This window comes from Musca autumnalis, unplaced genomic scaffold (genome assembly GCF_047663935.1).
Source record: "Musca autumnalis isolate F117 unplaced genomic scaffold, ASM4766393v1 scaffold_5, whole genome shotgun sequence".
NCBI lineage: Eukaryota > Metazoa > Arthropoda > Insecta > Diptera > Muscidae > Musca > Musca autumnalis.
The window spans coordinates 31473814-31488574 of record NW_027412088.1 but is presented as its reverse complement, the minus strand read 5'-3'; the positions used below and the strand labels follow the sequence as shown (position 1 = coordinate 31488574).

Here is a 14761-nt window from a genome sequence, read left to right as displayed (position 1 = left end):
GTAACACCCTCACAGAACTTAAAAAAATAATTTCGTTGAGGCACAGTTTAGGGGTGTCGAAGATTGTTTTGAAATCCTCAGGAAGGAAGTCCAAAACGTTGTGTACAATCCCACGGCAGCGGGTTCTTTCGTACCGAATTGACCCGAGACCATAGTGTTTCGGCCAGCGCCTACCAACCCAGCATTAAGCCTATGCTACTACGTAAGTTTCTATGCTGTTGCAACAACAACAAAGCGATGTCTACTTCGGTACTTTGTAAGGGAGAGAAGCAGTTCGACAAAGACCATGTTGTCTAAATTCTTTACTTTGACTTCGAAATGCGGAATCGAAGCCACTCCAACCCGCAGTACAGCTTTCCCTTACAGTCCTTAATGTATTTTGCGATGACTTTATAACGATACCCCCACCATTATGGAAGTAGTTGACCAACATCCAACTGTCGGTTTGGAGGCTCCATTCTGCTTTCCGGTCAGCTTCAACACCTCTGCCACATCAGTGTCTGCAAGTGGCTGTAAGCCTACATGAGAGACCGTGGCCAGCTTGCAACCCTCCTAAAGTGTGCCAGAGGCATTATTGTCTAGATGAGGAACACTTTTGATTTCTGATCGCAGCACTGCCAAAGCCGGTCTTTCTGTCATCCACGTTGTCAGAAGCGATAACCTTCATCGGAAGACTTTTCACCAGCAACTAATGATCCCCACTGGTCCGGTCCTGTCTTCAGGATCAGACTTATCAATGATCGCATCCACAAGGTCATCTGGGGAGTTCATCCTCATAGGTAAAGATGACTCGTGCTGCTTCTCACCACAGGGTTTTTGCCCCCAGGCTACCTTTGCGGTTGACCCAGGCTTCCTTACCAGGTTCAACTTGCTTAACTATCTGGCGAGCGGCCACCTTTTCGTACGAAGCCAAGTGATTGCCGACTGATTGCCTCTTTGCACCTACCTGTGGATCCTTCGAAGACCGCACTCTCTTTACACAAGCCTGTTGTGAAGTGGTTGTCTTCGGGCCACTTACCTGCTTTGAGGTTGGTGGACCGCCAGTCGTATCAGCCAGCTGACGACTCCCTCTGCGAGTCTTTCCTTTGCTAAACCACGACAATTGAGAATAAAGAAAACATATGTTGTTGTTGGAGTCACGTTAACGTGTATGGGTGATCTTGGCTGCTCTGCTCCATTCTTCTTGTTTCGGTGAGTGATATCTTTAGCAAATTTCTGTGAATTCGGACCTCCAGAACACTTCCAGCTACTGTTTGTCACCAGAAGCTTTGCGGTTGGGAATGTGAGAGAAAGAACCACCTCTTCATCCACAGACTCATTTACCAAAGCGTAATGCCGTCCTTAAACCACAATGTGCAACAAAATGGAGGTGAAAGTCTGGGGCACGAACATTCCTGTTGGGGAAGAAAGGCCTTGGTGAGTATATTAAGAACCCCGAAGGACAGATCCGCCGTGAGTCGAACTTCCGCTTTATGACGTGATGAAGTTTTTGCTAGAGATCCTGTAAGCCATCAGGAATTAGCGTTATATCTTTATTCACTGTTGCTTTTGCCACAAAATCGATTAGTTGTCAATGAGAACCGTACCTAAAATTTTCTGAGCGACATTTTTGCAGAACATTTCGAAGCCGAAAAACGAAATCTTGTGGTACTTTTATAGTGTCTCTTAAATTAAAGGACGAAAATAATCCTCATTCGATTTGACTGCAGACATGTCATCTCAAAAATAAGCTAAAACAGTGATCAAAGATATAACGCCAATTCCGGATGCCTTACAGGGTCTCTAGCAAAAACTTCATCACGCCATAACGCGGAAGTTCGACTCACGGCGGATCTGTCTTTTGAGATTCTTAATATACTCACCAAGGGCTTTCATCTCCAAAAGGAATCTCTGCTCCAAAAATTGTGATGTTGTACTGGACCCTACATACCTTACAATTTCTCAGCAGAGGCAATGGGACTAGCAAATGAGTGTGATGAACTTCGTTGTACGAACCATGAAGACCCAAGTGTTAGGGAACATACACTTGATGTCAATAGGCTAGGGAGCATAAGCGGAATACTTGGCTAGACCATTTGAAGAGTGCAACATTAGTACAGGATTAAGTAAATTGTGTACATCGGTGTTTAAACACTCGTGAATCCCGAAAAAAAGGATTATAGAAAGACGTGACAATGATAGATCCAGACCCGAAGAGGTACACGTTTTATTTTAACCGGCAATTTATAGAGCTCTCCTAGAGTCATATGGCAAAATGAAATGTGCTACGCCATATAAGAAAGCCCTCTCAGCAGAGGAGGTACCACCACTGTGAGCGATGTTGCAAATGTTATTCGAACGCGAAATCATCCAAAGCATTGGGTCCGCACGGATTCTCAATTATAATGTTTAAGTGACAGGATCCGGGTTCAATTGAGTATTTGACAAGTGTTCTCAATATAGCATTAGCCACTCATATTGTACCACAATCCTGGAAAGTTTGCAGGGTGGTTCCACCAGGCAAGGATGTAAGCAGGCATAATGGTTCAAAAGCTCTAAAAAATTCTGTGATGACCAACTAAATTGCCTAGTGGGTACGATAACTATGGAAACGACCGACTTCCAAACATTTGTCGCACCATTACTTAAGGTACCACCTCTACAAAATTTTAACAATTTTGCACTTAAATCTAGTTTAAGACCACTTTTGGAATCGAGTTGAAATTTTAAAAGTACATAGCCCTGTAATCTTGACCACAATGCTATCATTTTGTTTAAGAGAAGTCAAAACTTCACGAGGTATGGGCCCGAAATGTCCTAATATTTGTCAATCATTCATACATCTTCTGCTTAAAAGTGCAATTATTCCCGTGTTTTTACTGCCGACAGTATTATCATTTTATTCTCCATACACTCTTCGATATCTACCCTAAAGTTCCAAAACTATATGCAGGACTATTAATACTTTTCGTGTAGACAGTGTTGATTGTAGCTGTCAGTGACCAACGTTTGTTAAACCACTATTTCACAGACGCCTAAAAAGTCGTCCTGGAAAATTCCAAAACTTATTTTGTCACCTTTGATAAATTTCTCATTGGCACGAGCCTTTGCCATTCAATAACCATAATGAAGAACAAACAAGTAAAAAAGTATCAGTCGGCTTAGCCGACAGAGATATACCCTCAGCCTCGGACCTAAAGAAAAAATATGGAACACACAATACTTCTGACGTCTACATAATACGATGTACAACGTTTGGACCAAATCTGTTTCTGCCTTCGAGGGTTATCTTATATCTCAGGCATTATCTCAAAAAGTAAGGACTTGCCCCTGAAAATACATGTACCGTCGTAGTGGGAAAATCGAATACCACTACTTCACAGACGCCTAAAAAGTCGTCCTGGAAAATTCCAAAACTTATTTTGTCACCTTTGATAATTTTCTCTCGTTGGCATGACCCTTTGCCATTCAATAACCATAATGAAGAACAAAACAGAATGGGTGATATATATTTTGGATTTGAAAATGTCGACAGGTTGGATATTGGAAGATGCCTATGTGGTACCTGACAAACAGAAATATAGTTTACTACATTCAACAGTGGTGCGACCCTTCCCACAGTTGTTGGTCTGTCAATGGCCCACTTTTTGTGAAAAACCTACCTTATAATGGATAAAACTTCACCAGGATACTTCTTTTTTTCATATTCAAAAATGTCATTCTTTTTAAATTGAATGCTTTGTTCAAGGCCATTTAGGTCCACACTCATAGCCTGAGAGTAGAGGCGACATAGCTGACTGATTCCTTTTTACTTGTTTCATAGAGAATCTCATCATTTATTTTACATTTTAACATCTCCAACTAAAACACTCTCAATTAATTCCTTTTCAGATTGTACAAGTGCCCGGATATTCGTCTGTAAACAGCTACGCTATGCCTGGAATTCACAAACGCAAAGCTTTGACAAATTGCAAGGACTGGATGTCGATGTGTCCAATGCATATTTTCATCAACAACATGGCCTCAGTCAGCAGGAGAGAGTGGCACGGCGCCTAGTCTATGGGCCAAACGAAATAACAGTTCCTTATAAAGATGTGAAAACGTTGTTGTTCTTAGAAGTACTTAATCCGTTTTATGTATTCCAAATATTTTCGGTGGTGTTGTGGTTTGCCTACGACTACTACTACTATGCCTGTGTTATTGTGTTGATGTCAGTGTTTGGCATAACTATGTCGATTATACAAACGAAAAAGGTTCTACCAATGAAATTTTGCAAATCTTTAACTCTTTTTTTTAATCAATTTTTTGTTTTGCAGAATCAAGATGCCCTCCGTGAGACTGTACAAAATACTGGTACTGCCTTAATTGTTGGAGAACGGGGCGAGGTCCACGAGCTACCGACTCAACGTTTGGTGCCGGGTGATATTATTGAAATACCCTCCAGCGGTTGTACCATGCAATGCGATGCTGTTTTGTTGTCGGGCAATTGTATCCTAGATGAGGCCATGTTAACTGGTATGAAGAAAAAATTGGAGTCTTGTTGTTCTTGATGTTGTTGTTATTGATATTGTTGTTATTCATGTGGACATTTAGCAAATACTGAGTATGGTATTTTATCCTCCTCCCCATCCCTCCCCCTTAGGTGAAAGTGTACCGGTTACCAAGACGCCACTGCCATCCAAACGTGATGTTGTCTTTGACAAAAAGGAACATGCACGTCACACGCTCTTCTGTGGTACCAAAGTTATACAGACCCGCTATATCGGCTCGGAAAAGGTGCTAGCCATTGTCATAAATACGGGCAATATAACGGCCAAAGGCGGTTTGATACGTTCCATATTGTACCCACCACCAGTTGATTATAAATTTGAGCAGGACTCTTATAAGTTTATTGAGTTTTTGGGTTTAATTGCCTTAATTGGATTCATATATACGCTAGTCAGTAAGGTGAGGTAGTTGACACTTATTTACCTTCCTCGAATAGGATATTAATCTCTCTCTCTCTCTTTGTTTGCAGATAATGAGAAACATAGATGCCACCAAAATAATTGTTGAATCATTGGATTTAATAACTGTTGTTGTGCCTCCAGCCTTACCAGCTGCCATGACAGTGGGCCGGTTTTATGCCCAGAAACGTTTGGAACGCAATAATATTTATTGCATATCACCGCGTTCGATAAATGTGGCCGGCAGCATAGATTGTTGTTGTTTCGATAAGGTAAGCGATATCAAAAGCACTTTTGTTTCATCCGAATTAGTTTGTGTTTCTAACTGAAATTGTCGAGTTATTTTCAAATCCGGAAGCAGTTTTTCTCTATCAGCTCTTGCTTTCGACATATAGCACAGGACTCTTTTTAAGATTTTTGCCCAGATTTTCGTTTTCCTCGGCAACGAGAAATATTTTTTCGGTCTTTTTAAACATGAGTTTGTTAAGAAGATGTCGTGTGATCGATTCAAACAGGTCTATAGACCCCTTCCGAAAGAAAGGGTGCTTCTAGACACCCTTTCTGAAAGAAAGAGTGCTAGTATAGACCCTTTCCGAAAGAAAGGGTGCTTCTGTTGACCCTTTCCGGAAAAAAGGGTGCTTCTATAGACCCTTTCCGGAAGAAAGGGTGCTTCTATAGACCCTTTCCGAAAGAAATGGTGCTTCTATAGACCATTTCCGAAAGAAAGGGTGCTTCTATAGACCCTTTCCGAAAGAAAGGGTGCTTCTATAGACCCTTTCCGAAAGAAAGGGTGCTTCTATAGACCCTTTCCGAAAAAAGGGTGCTTCTATAGACCCTTTCCGAAAGAAAGGGTGCTTCTATAGACCCTTTCCGAAAGAAAGGGTGCTTCTGTAGACCCTTTCCGAAGAAAGGGTGCTTCTATAGACCCTTTCCGAAAGAAAGGGTGCTTCTATAGACCCTTTCCGAAAGAAAGGGTGCTTCTATAGACCCTTTCCGGAAGAAAGGATGCTTCTATAGAACCTTTCCGGAAGAAAGGGTGCTTCTATAGACCCTTTCCGGAAGAAAGGGTGCTTCTATAGACCCTTTCCGGAAGAAAGGGTGCTTCTATAGACCCTTTCCGGAAGAAAGGGTGCTTCTATAGACCCTTTCCGAAAGAAAGGGTGCTTCTATAGACCCTTTCCGAAAGAAATGGTGCTTCTATAGACCCTTTCCGAAAGAAAGGGTGCTTCTATAGACCTTTCCGAAAGAAAGGGTGCTTCTATAGACCCTTTCCGAAAGAAATGGTGCTTCTATAGACCCTTTCCGAAAGAAAGGGTGCTTCTATAGACCCTTTCCGAAAGAAAGGGTGCTTCTATAGACCCTTTCCGAAAGAAAGGGTGCTCTATAGACCCTTTCCGAAAGAAATGGTGCTTCTATAGACCCTTTCCGAAAGAAAGGTTGCTTCTATAGACCCTTTCCGAAAGAAAGGGTGCTTCTATAGACCCTTTCCGAAAGAAAGGGTGCTTCTATAGACCCTTTCCGAAAGAAAGGGTGCTCTATAGACCCTTTCCGAAAGAAAGGGTGCTTCTATAGACCCTTTCCGAAAGAAAGGGTGCTCTATAGACCCTTTCCGAAAGAAAGGGTGCTTCTATAGACCCTTTCCGAAAGAAAGGGTGCTTCTATAGTATAGACCCTTTCCGAAAGAAAGGGTGCTTCTATAGTATAGACCCTTTCCGAAAGAAAGGGTGCTTCTATAGACCCTTTCCGAAAGAAAGGGTGCTTCTATAGTATAGACCCTTTCCGAAAGAAAGGGTGCTTCTATAGTATAGACCCTTTCCGAAAGAAAGGGTGCTTCTATAGTATAGACCCTTTCCGAAAGAAAGGGTGCTTCTATAGTATAGACCCTTTCCGAAAGAAAGGGTGCTTCTATAGTATAGACCCTTTCCGAAAGAAAGGGTGCTTCTATAGACCCTTTCCGAAAGAAAGGGTGCTTCTATAGACCCTTTCCGAAAGAAAGGGTGCTTCTATAGACCCTTTCCGAAAGAAAGGGTGCTTCTATAGACCCTTTCCGAAAGAAAGGGTGCTTCTATAGACCCTTTCCGAAAGAAAGGGTGCTTCTATAGACCCTTTCCGAAAGAAAGGGTGCTTCTATAGACCCTTTCCGAAAGAAAGGGTGCTTCTATAGACCCTTTCCGAAAGAAAGGGTGCTTCTATAGACCCTTTCCGAAAGAAAGGGTGCTTCTGTAGACCCTTTCCGAAAGAAAGGGTGCTTCTATAGACCCTTTCCGAAAGAAAGGGTGCTTCTATAGACCCTTTCCGAAAGAAAGGGTGCTTCTATAGACCCTTTCCGAAAGAAAGGGTGCTTCTATAGACCCTTTCCGAAAGAAAGGGTGCTTCTATAGACCCTTTCCGAAAGAAAGGGTGCTTCTATAGACCCTTTCCGAAAGAAAGGGTGCTTCTATAGACCCTGTCCGAAAGAAAGGGTGCTTCTATAGACCCTTTCCGAAAGAAAGGGTGCTTCTATAGACCCTTTCCGAAAGAAAGGGTGCTTCTATAGACCCTTCCCGAAAGAAAGGGTGCTTCTATAGACCCTTTCCGAAAGAAAGGGTGCTTCTATAGACCCTTTCCGAAAGAAAGGGTGCTTGTATAGACCCTTTCCGAAAGAAAGGGTGCTTCTATAGACCCTTTCCGAAAGAAAGGGTGCTTCTATAGACCCTTTCCGAAAGAAAGGGTGCTTCTATAGACCCTTTCCGAAAGAAAGGGTGCTTCTATAGACCCTTTCCGAAAAAACGGGTGCTTCTATAGACCCTTTCCGAAAGAAAGGGTGCTTCTATAGACCCTTTCCGAAAGAAAGGGTGCTTCTATAGACGCTTTCCGAAAGAAAGGGTGCTTCTATAGACCATTTCCGAAAGAAAGGGTGCTTCTATAGACCCTTTGCGAAAGAAAGGGTGCTTCTATAGAACCTTTCCGAAAGAAAGGGTGCTTCTATAGACCCTTTCCAAAAGAAAGGGTGCTTCTACAAACCTGTTTGAATCCATCACACGACATCTTCTTAACAATTTCATGTTTAAAAAACACTGAACCTATATTTCTGGAAGCCAAGCATAGCGAAAATCTGGGAAAAATCGTAAAATAGGGTCCTGAGTTATATCTCGAAAACAAGAGCTGATTGAGAAAAACTGCTCCCGAATTTGGAAATAACTCCACAATTTCAGTTAGAAACACAAAAAAATCGAATGAAACTCCCTGGGAGTTTTCTCCTTCTCTCCTTTAAGTTAAAACGGCAGAGAGACAAAACTCACGGAGAGTTTACTTTCATAAATGGGTAACAAGATTTCTAATTCCATTCTCTTTTATTTTTTTTTATTTGCAGACCGGAACCCTCACCGAAGATGGCCTGGACATGTGGGGTGTTGTACCCAAGTCGGCCACCAATCAATTCCAAATACCCATCAAACAAATCGAACGTCTGCCTTTCGATAATTTTCTCTTTGGCATGGTCACTTGTCATTCCATTACCATAATGAACAACAAAATGATGGGTGATCCGCTAGATTTAAAAATGTTTGAATCGACAGGTTGGATATTGGAAGATGCCCAAGGGGTACCAGACAATCAGAAATATGGTTTATTACATCCCACAGTGGTGCGTCCACCAAAGGTGGAAAAACAACCCTCAACAGAAGAACCAAAAATGGTTGAGCGTCAATCTTCCGTTGATGATCTGCTATCCGATGTGGGCCTGTTAAATGGTGAAGCTGTCAATGATCATGGTATTGTTCGTGAATTTCCATTTACCTCAAATCTCCAACGTATGTCGGTGATAACTCGGCGCCTTAGCGAGAAACATTTCAATGTCTACTGCAAAGGTTCCCCGGAAATGCTGCAGCAGCTGTGTTTACCTGAAAGTCTACCCGACAACTATTCCCAACAGTTATCGGTGTATGCCAAGCAGGGTTATCGTGTCATAGCCTTGGCCTACAAGTCGCTAAGTACCAAAGTCAACTATACCAAAGTGCAACGTTTGCCTCGTGAAAGTGCTGAAAGTGATTTGGAATTTTTGGGTTTTGTGGTATTGGAGAATCGCTTGAAACCCGATACAACCGAGGTCATTGAAGCCTTGACCAAGGCCAGCATACGTTCCATTATGATAACGGGTGATAATATATTGACGGCCTTAAGTGTGGCCCGTGACTGTGGCATTGTTAGCTCTAATCAGCCGGTGGTTACGGTAAATGTACGTCACAAAGCCGATGCAGAGGGAGGAGCAGGAGGAGATCATCATCATCACCACCACCACCATCATCATCATTCACAACAACACAACGAAACGGATCACAGCAATTATGAGCTTTATTATACTCTGGATTTGGGCAGTGCCTCGTGTGCCTCTACCTCATTAACAAATGGTAAAACTAATGGCACTCTCACCTCATCCAATACCAATGATTCTTCGTTGTACGACACCAACTATCATCGCCTGAATGGTGATGTGGCCTCTTTGTCAAGTGCTGCCTCGATAACAATACCAAATAGCAAAAGTTGTGGTAGTGTTGAAACTGTAGATACCTGGACCCACAATGACACGGAACTTGGTTTGAATTCTCCCCTCGATGCAGAACCACCACCACCCACCTCATTGTTGAACAAAAACTGGCGTGATAATTATCGTTTTGCCATGGTCGGAAAGACATGGCAAATTGTTAAGGACTATTATCCGGATTTGTTGCCGAATTTCCTAACCCGCGGTGTCATCTATGCCCGCATGTCACCCGAACAAAAACAGGCCCTAGTTGTAGAACTACAAAACATGGACTATTGTGTGGCCATGTGTGGTGATGGTGCCAACGATTGTGGTGCCTTAAAAGTGGCCCACACTGGTATTTCCCTGAGTGAAACAGAATCATCAATTGCCTCGCCTTTTACCTCGCGTAACCCCACCATAGCTGCCGTACCGAATGTCATAAAGGAGGGACGTGCCGCCTTGGTTACCTCATTTGGTATTTTCAAATATATGGCTGCCTATTCGATGGTGCAATTTGTATCGGTTATGATTCTCTATTCCATCGATTCGAATTTAACGGATAAACAGTATTTATATATCGATTTGGGTTTAATCTCGATCTTTGCATTTTTCTTTGGTAAAACGGAATCGTTCAATGGACCATTGGTGAAGCAAGTGCCGCTGTCATCGTTGATATCGTTAACACCGCTGGCCTCGATTGTTATGCATTTGTTGGTGGTTGTTGCATTCCAGGTTGCAGGTGAGTTGACACAGATATTGAATAAGTTTTACCCATATAAATTAAGTGATAAGGTCAAGATGTGGACACAGACGTATATGTTATCTATATGAGTTAAAAAGGTCTTCTTATGAGGCCTCTAGATATTCTACCTTCTTCTACCTTTTGGATTTCTACGGAAAGATCTAGACTCCGACAGGAAGACCGTCTGGTCTTCTAGACTCTCTGCTCTTATACGAGAAGTCCTGGCTGATCTTCCACCAGAAGACCTTCTAGTCTTCTATATAAAGAGCTTCTGCTTTTCTACGAGAACACCTTCTGGTCTTCCGCGAGAAGACCCTCTGATCTTCTACAAGAAGATTTTCTGGTCTTCTAAGGGAAGATTTTTTGGTCTTCTACGAGATGATCCTCTCTTCGTCTATATGAGAACTTTTACGAGAAGAGCTTCTGGTCTTCTACGAGAACACCTCTGATCTTCTATTAGAAGATCTTCAGCTCTTCTTTGAGAATACCTTTTGTTCCTTCATAAGACCTTACCTGCTCTTCTATGAGAAGCTCTTCTTACTTCTACGGGATGACTCTCAGATCTTCTATGAAAAGACCTTCTGGTCTTCTCCGAGATGACTCTCTGGTCTCCTACGAGAAGACCCTCTGATCTACAAGAAGATTTTCTGGTCTTCTGTGGGAAGAACTTATTCTATGAGAAGACCTTCAGCTCTTCTATGAGAAGACCTTCAGCTCTTCTATGAGAAGACCTTCAGCTCTTCTATGAGAAGACCTTCAGCTCTTCTATGAGAAGACCTTCAGCTCTTCTATGAGAAGACCTTCAGCTCTTCTATGAGAAGACCTTCAGCTCTTCTATGAGAAGACCTTCAGCTCTTCTATGAGAAGACCTTCAGCTCTTCTATGAGAAGACCTTCAGCTCTTCTATGAGAAGACCTTCAGCTCTTCTATGAGAAGACCTTCAGCTCTTCTATGAGAAGACCTTCAGCTCTTCTATGAGAAGACCTTCAGCTCTTCTATGAGAAGACCTTCAGCTCTTCTATGAGAAGACCTTCAGCTCTTCTATGAGAAGACCTCCATGAGAAGACCTCCTGCTCTTCTCTGAAAAGAACGTTCAGCTCTTCTATGAGAAGACCTTCAGCTCTTTTATGAGAAGACCTCCAGCTCTTTTATAAGAAGACCTTCAGCTCTTCTATGAGAAGACCTCCTGCTCTTCTCTGAGAAGACCTTCTGCTCTAATCTGAAAAGAACGTTCTGCTCTTCATTGGGAAGACCTTCTACTCTTCTATGGAAATAACTTCTGCTCTTCTCTGAGAAGATTTTCTGTTACTCTCTGAGAAGACCTTCTGCTCTTCTTTTAGAAGACCTTCCGTTCTTCTCTTAGAAGACCTTCTGCTCATCTCTGAGAACACCTTCTGCTCTTCTATGTGAACACCTTCTGCTCTTCTATTAGAAGACCTTCAGCTGTTCTATGAGAAGACGTTCTGCTCCCGCTATGTCCCTCAATTTATTTTTGTATTAATTAAAATTCCCTCTCTCTCTTCCTTTCTCTTTACAGGCTGGTTCCATATACATCAACAAGAATGGTTCGAACCGTTCGTCTACAGCAGTGACGAACATTTAGGCTGTTGGGAAAACTACACAATGTTTGCCATATCCAGTTTCCAGTATATCATTTTAGCTTTTGTATTCTCCAAAGGTGCTCCATATCGTCGACCCATCTGGTCGAATTTACCCTTCTGTTTGACACTCATTGTTAATACGTGTATTGTTATCTACCTCATTGTCTATCCACCGGCATGGTTGTCAGAATTTTTCCAATTAATTTTACCGCCCGAAATGAATTTCCGTTATTGGATGTTAATCTATGGTGCTGCGGCATTTGTGGCTCATGTGGTGATCGAAACGTTGATTGTGGAATATTGTCTGTTCAAGAAATTCCAAGCGAAACGGGATCGTGATGTGAAGACATCGAAGCGACGTTATATGCAAATTGAATACGATATGCAGTTCTTTAAGAATTGGCCACAAATAACGGAGGTTGTTGAATCAATGCCACAGGCAAAGAGACAGAGCAACATTAATCCGGCCTATTTTGAAATAAGTGCGGAACAAAATTTCGATACTCCCGTGTCGGATGACCATAATCCATTGAATAGTTTCTTTGATGTGGATACACCAACAACAGAAACACCACTACCACGATCCTCCACTTTCTCAAATCCCAACACTGACGATGGTGCAGCCGCAGCAGTAGATGCGGCAACGTTGAGTGCAAATGTTGCCAATAATTAGAGAATTTATAATAGAAACAACCTTCCCCTTCCCCCAACTCCCCAAAACTATTCCTTTTTACGAGGTCTACCTACTTACTATTGTTTAGTTTATTCATAGGAAACTTACAACAAAACCCACAATTGTAAAAGTCAACTTAAATTGTAAATTAAGAAAAGAGAAAAAGTTAAGAAAGAGAATAGAAAAACAAAAGATAAACAACAGATAGTTCAATTTTGTAGAAATATTTATATTATTTTGTACTTATAAAGAAACAAAAAAAAAAAAAAAAAAAGATATCAAAAATAAAACAAAACAATGCCGAGAAACTTACTACCATTATTAGCAAAAAAACAACAGAAACAACAAACAAAACAAAACCATAACTTAATAGGATAGCTATAAAAACTATGATTTATTTACTCTCTACCACTTAATTTTTGTTACTTAGCCCCCAATGGAACTCTTAGAGTTCTGTGCGGAAATTTAAAACTTATTTAATTATTTTTCTTCATTTATCATTATACATTTACATATATTGTTTTTATTTAAGCTAAATATTTTTTCTTTTCTAAAAAAACTATATTTTTTAGAAATATGCAATAATGTTTATTATTTAAGTTTAGGTATGTATGAAATAAATGCAATTAAGCTTAAGGTTTGAAATGAATGATAAACCAACAACAACAAAAAACTAAAATATATTATATATCATAATTATATTATGTAAGAAACAAAACAATAATTATTTCGTCTTTTTATTAGTGTTTTAGTTTTTATTTGAGAATAATTGTTAGCATTTGTTTGGAAATGGATGGGGGTTGTTTTTTAAATAAGTAAATTGTGTCAAAAAACCAATCAGGTTGTCTATTTTAAAAGCAGGTACCTTCATATGGCGTTTTAGAATTTTTATTGGCCAAAGACTCTATGGGAAAAACAAAAAAAAAAAAAAAAAAAAAAATTGGCTTTACTCAACAAATTGGAATTTGATATTTTGTCTACATGTCTTGGGACACGATACTAAAAAGATAATTACATTGTGGATGTCAGCCAGGGGCCTAATTATGTGAGTCGATTCGATCGTGAATTTACTCGTGAATAAGTTTTCGACACGAGAAAAAAACGGCATGATAAGACTCGATCGAAATCGTTGATCGAATGTTTCGAGAGTAACCGGTAATCGACTATGTGTTCTTCAGGGAATTTTATGAAGGTAGATGTCAAAAAAATGTGTTTATTTCAAAGCAAAAACTAAAAGACAAAATTATGGATGAAAAATGTAAATATTTGTGGAATTTTTTGAACAATACATTGAATAATAATTTCGGAATGAAGTTGTGCTAAGAAAATATGAAAATTAGTAATGTTTGCAAAATTGTTTTGACATTCTTGTTACAGTTTGCTAATACATCTACCTTAATAATTCTCTCTCAAAATAAATGAGAGAATTTGGTGGGTGTTTTGACTTAGCCTCTCTGAGAGAGTATTTCCTTTGGTAAACAAGGGGGGATGAACTGTTTAAAATGCACTTTATTAAAAGCTGTTCACCTATAAAGTGAAGGCTATTAATATTAATGGCCTGTTTCTCTAAGACGATTAGAATTCAAATTCGTTCAAACTACGACCAAGCTCCTATTGTTGTAGAATATGTTTGTTTGATTGAAAACTAACATAAATCAAATATTTTTCAAAAAACAGAAGTTTGGTAGTAGTTCGAACGAATTTCTGTTCGAATCGTCTTAGTGAAACAGGCCATAAATAATTTTTTGTTTTGCAGAAATTCATATTTTTTCAACTTGTATTTTAACGACTGCAAACACTAATTTTTGGTTAATGATTGCATGCATATGTATTTATTTTAATTCTAATTTTATCACAATTTCTCAAAACGACTGAAAAGGATTTTTCCCAATTTCTCTTGTTATTTTGTGTAAAGAATGCTCACAATTATTTACGAATATCATTTTCCCTCTATAAACCGTCTACAAACAACAATTTTTATATTTTAAACAAAAATACAATAAGAAATCTTTCATTTCGTTTGTTTACGATAGGTCATTTGGCTACGAGAAATTACTCGCAAATTTATGCTCAATTTCTCGATAATTTTACTCGATAACGAATGTTGTCATCCCAACTTTGAGTACTCGGGTCGAAACAACTCGATATCGAATCACGTAATTAGGCCCCAGGTGTCAAATAAGTACCAATAAATGGTGCTTCTAATAGTGACAGTAGTCTTGTGGATAATGTTACTGAGCTGGTTAACAACAACATGAAAAAGTTGTTTGATGAATTAGCTGAATCTTTGAAATCGAAGATAGAAAAGCATAGAAA

The 14761-nt window shown here is 40.2% G+C and overlaps 1 protein-coding gene across 5 annotated transcripts in view; it reads left to right on the top strand.

The window, feature by feature from the left end:
* anne (polyamine-transporting ATPase anne boleyn) overlaps positions 1 to 12740 on the top strand; it is a 91562-nt gene extending 78822 nt beyond the window's left edge. For all 5 annotated transcript variants that reach the window (XM_073992828.1, XM_073992829.1, XM_073992830.1 and 2 more), the window contains 6 exons: positions 3871 to 4232; positions 4296 to 4494; positions 4622 to 4926; positions 4997 to 5197; positions 8278 to 10168; positions 11709 to 12740. In XM_073992828.1, the coding sequence (XP_073848929.1) occupies positions 3871 to 4232; positions 4296 to 4494; positions 4622 to 4926; positions 4997 to 5197; positions 8278 to 10168; positions 11709 to 12445 (3695 nt within the window). In that variant the 3' untranslated portion in view covers positions 12446 to 12740. The remainder of the gene's footprint in view (positions 1 to 3870; positions 4233 to 4295; positions 4495 to 4621; positions 4927 to 4996; positions 5198 to 8277; positions 10169 to 11708) is intronic.
* The last annotated feature ends 2021 nt before the right edge of the window (positions 12741 to 14761 follow it).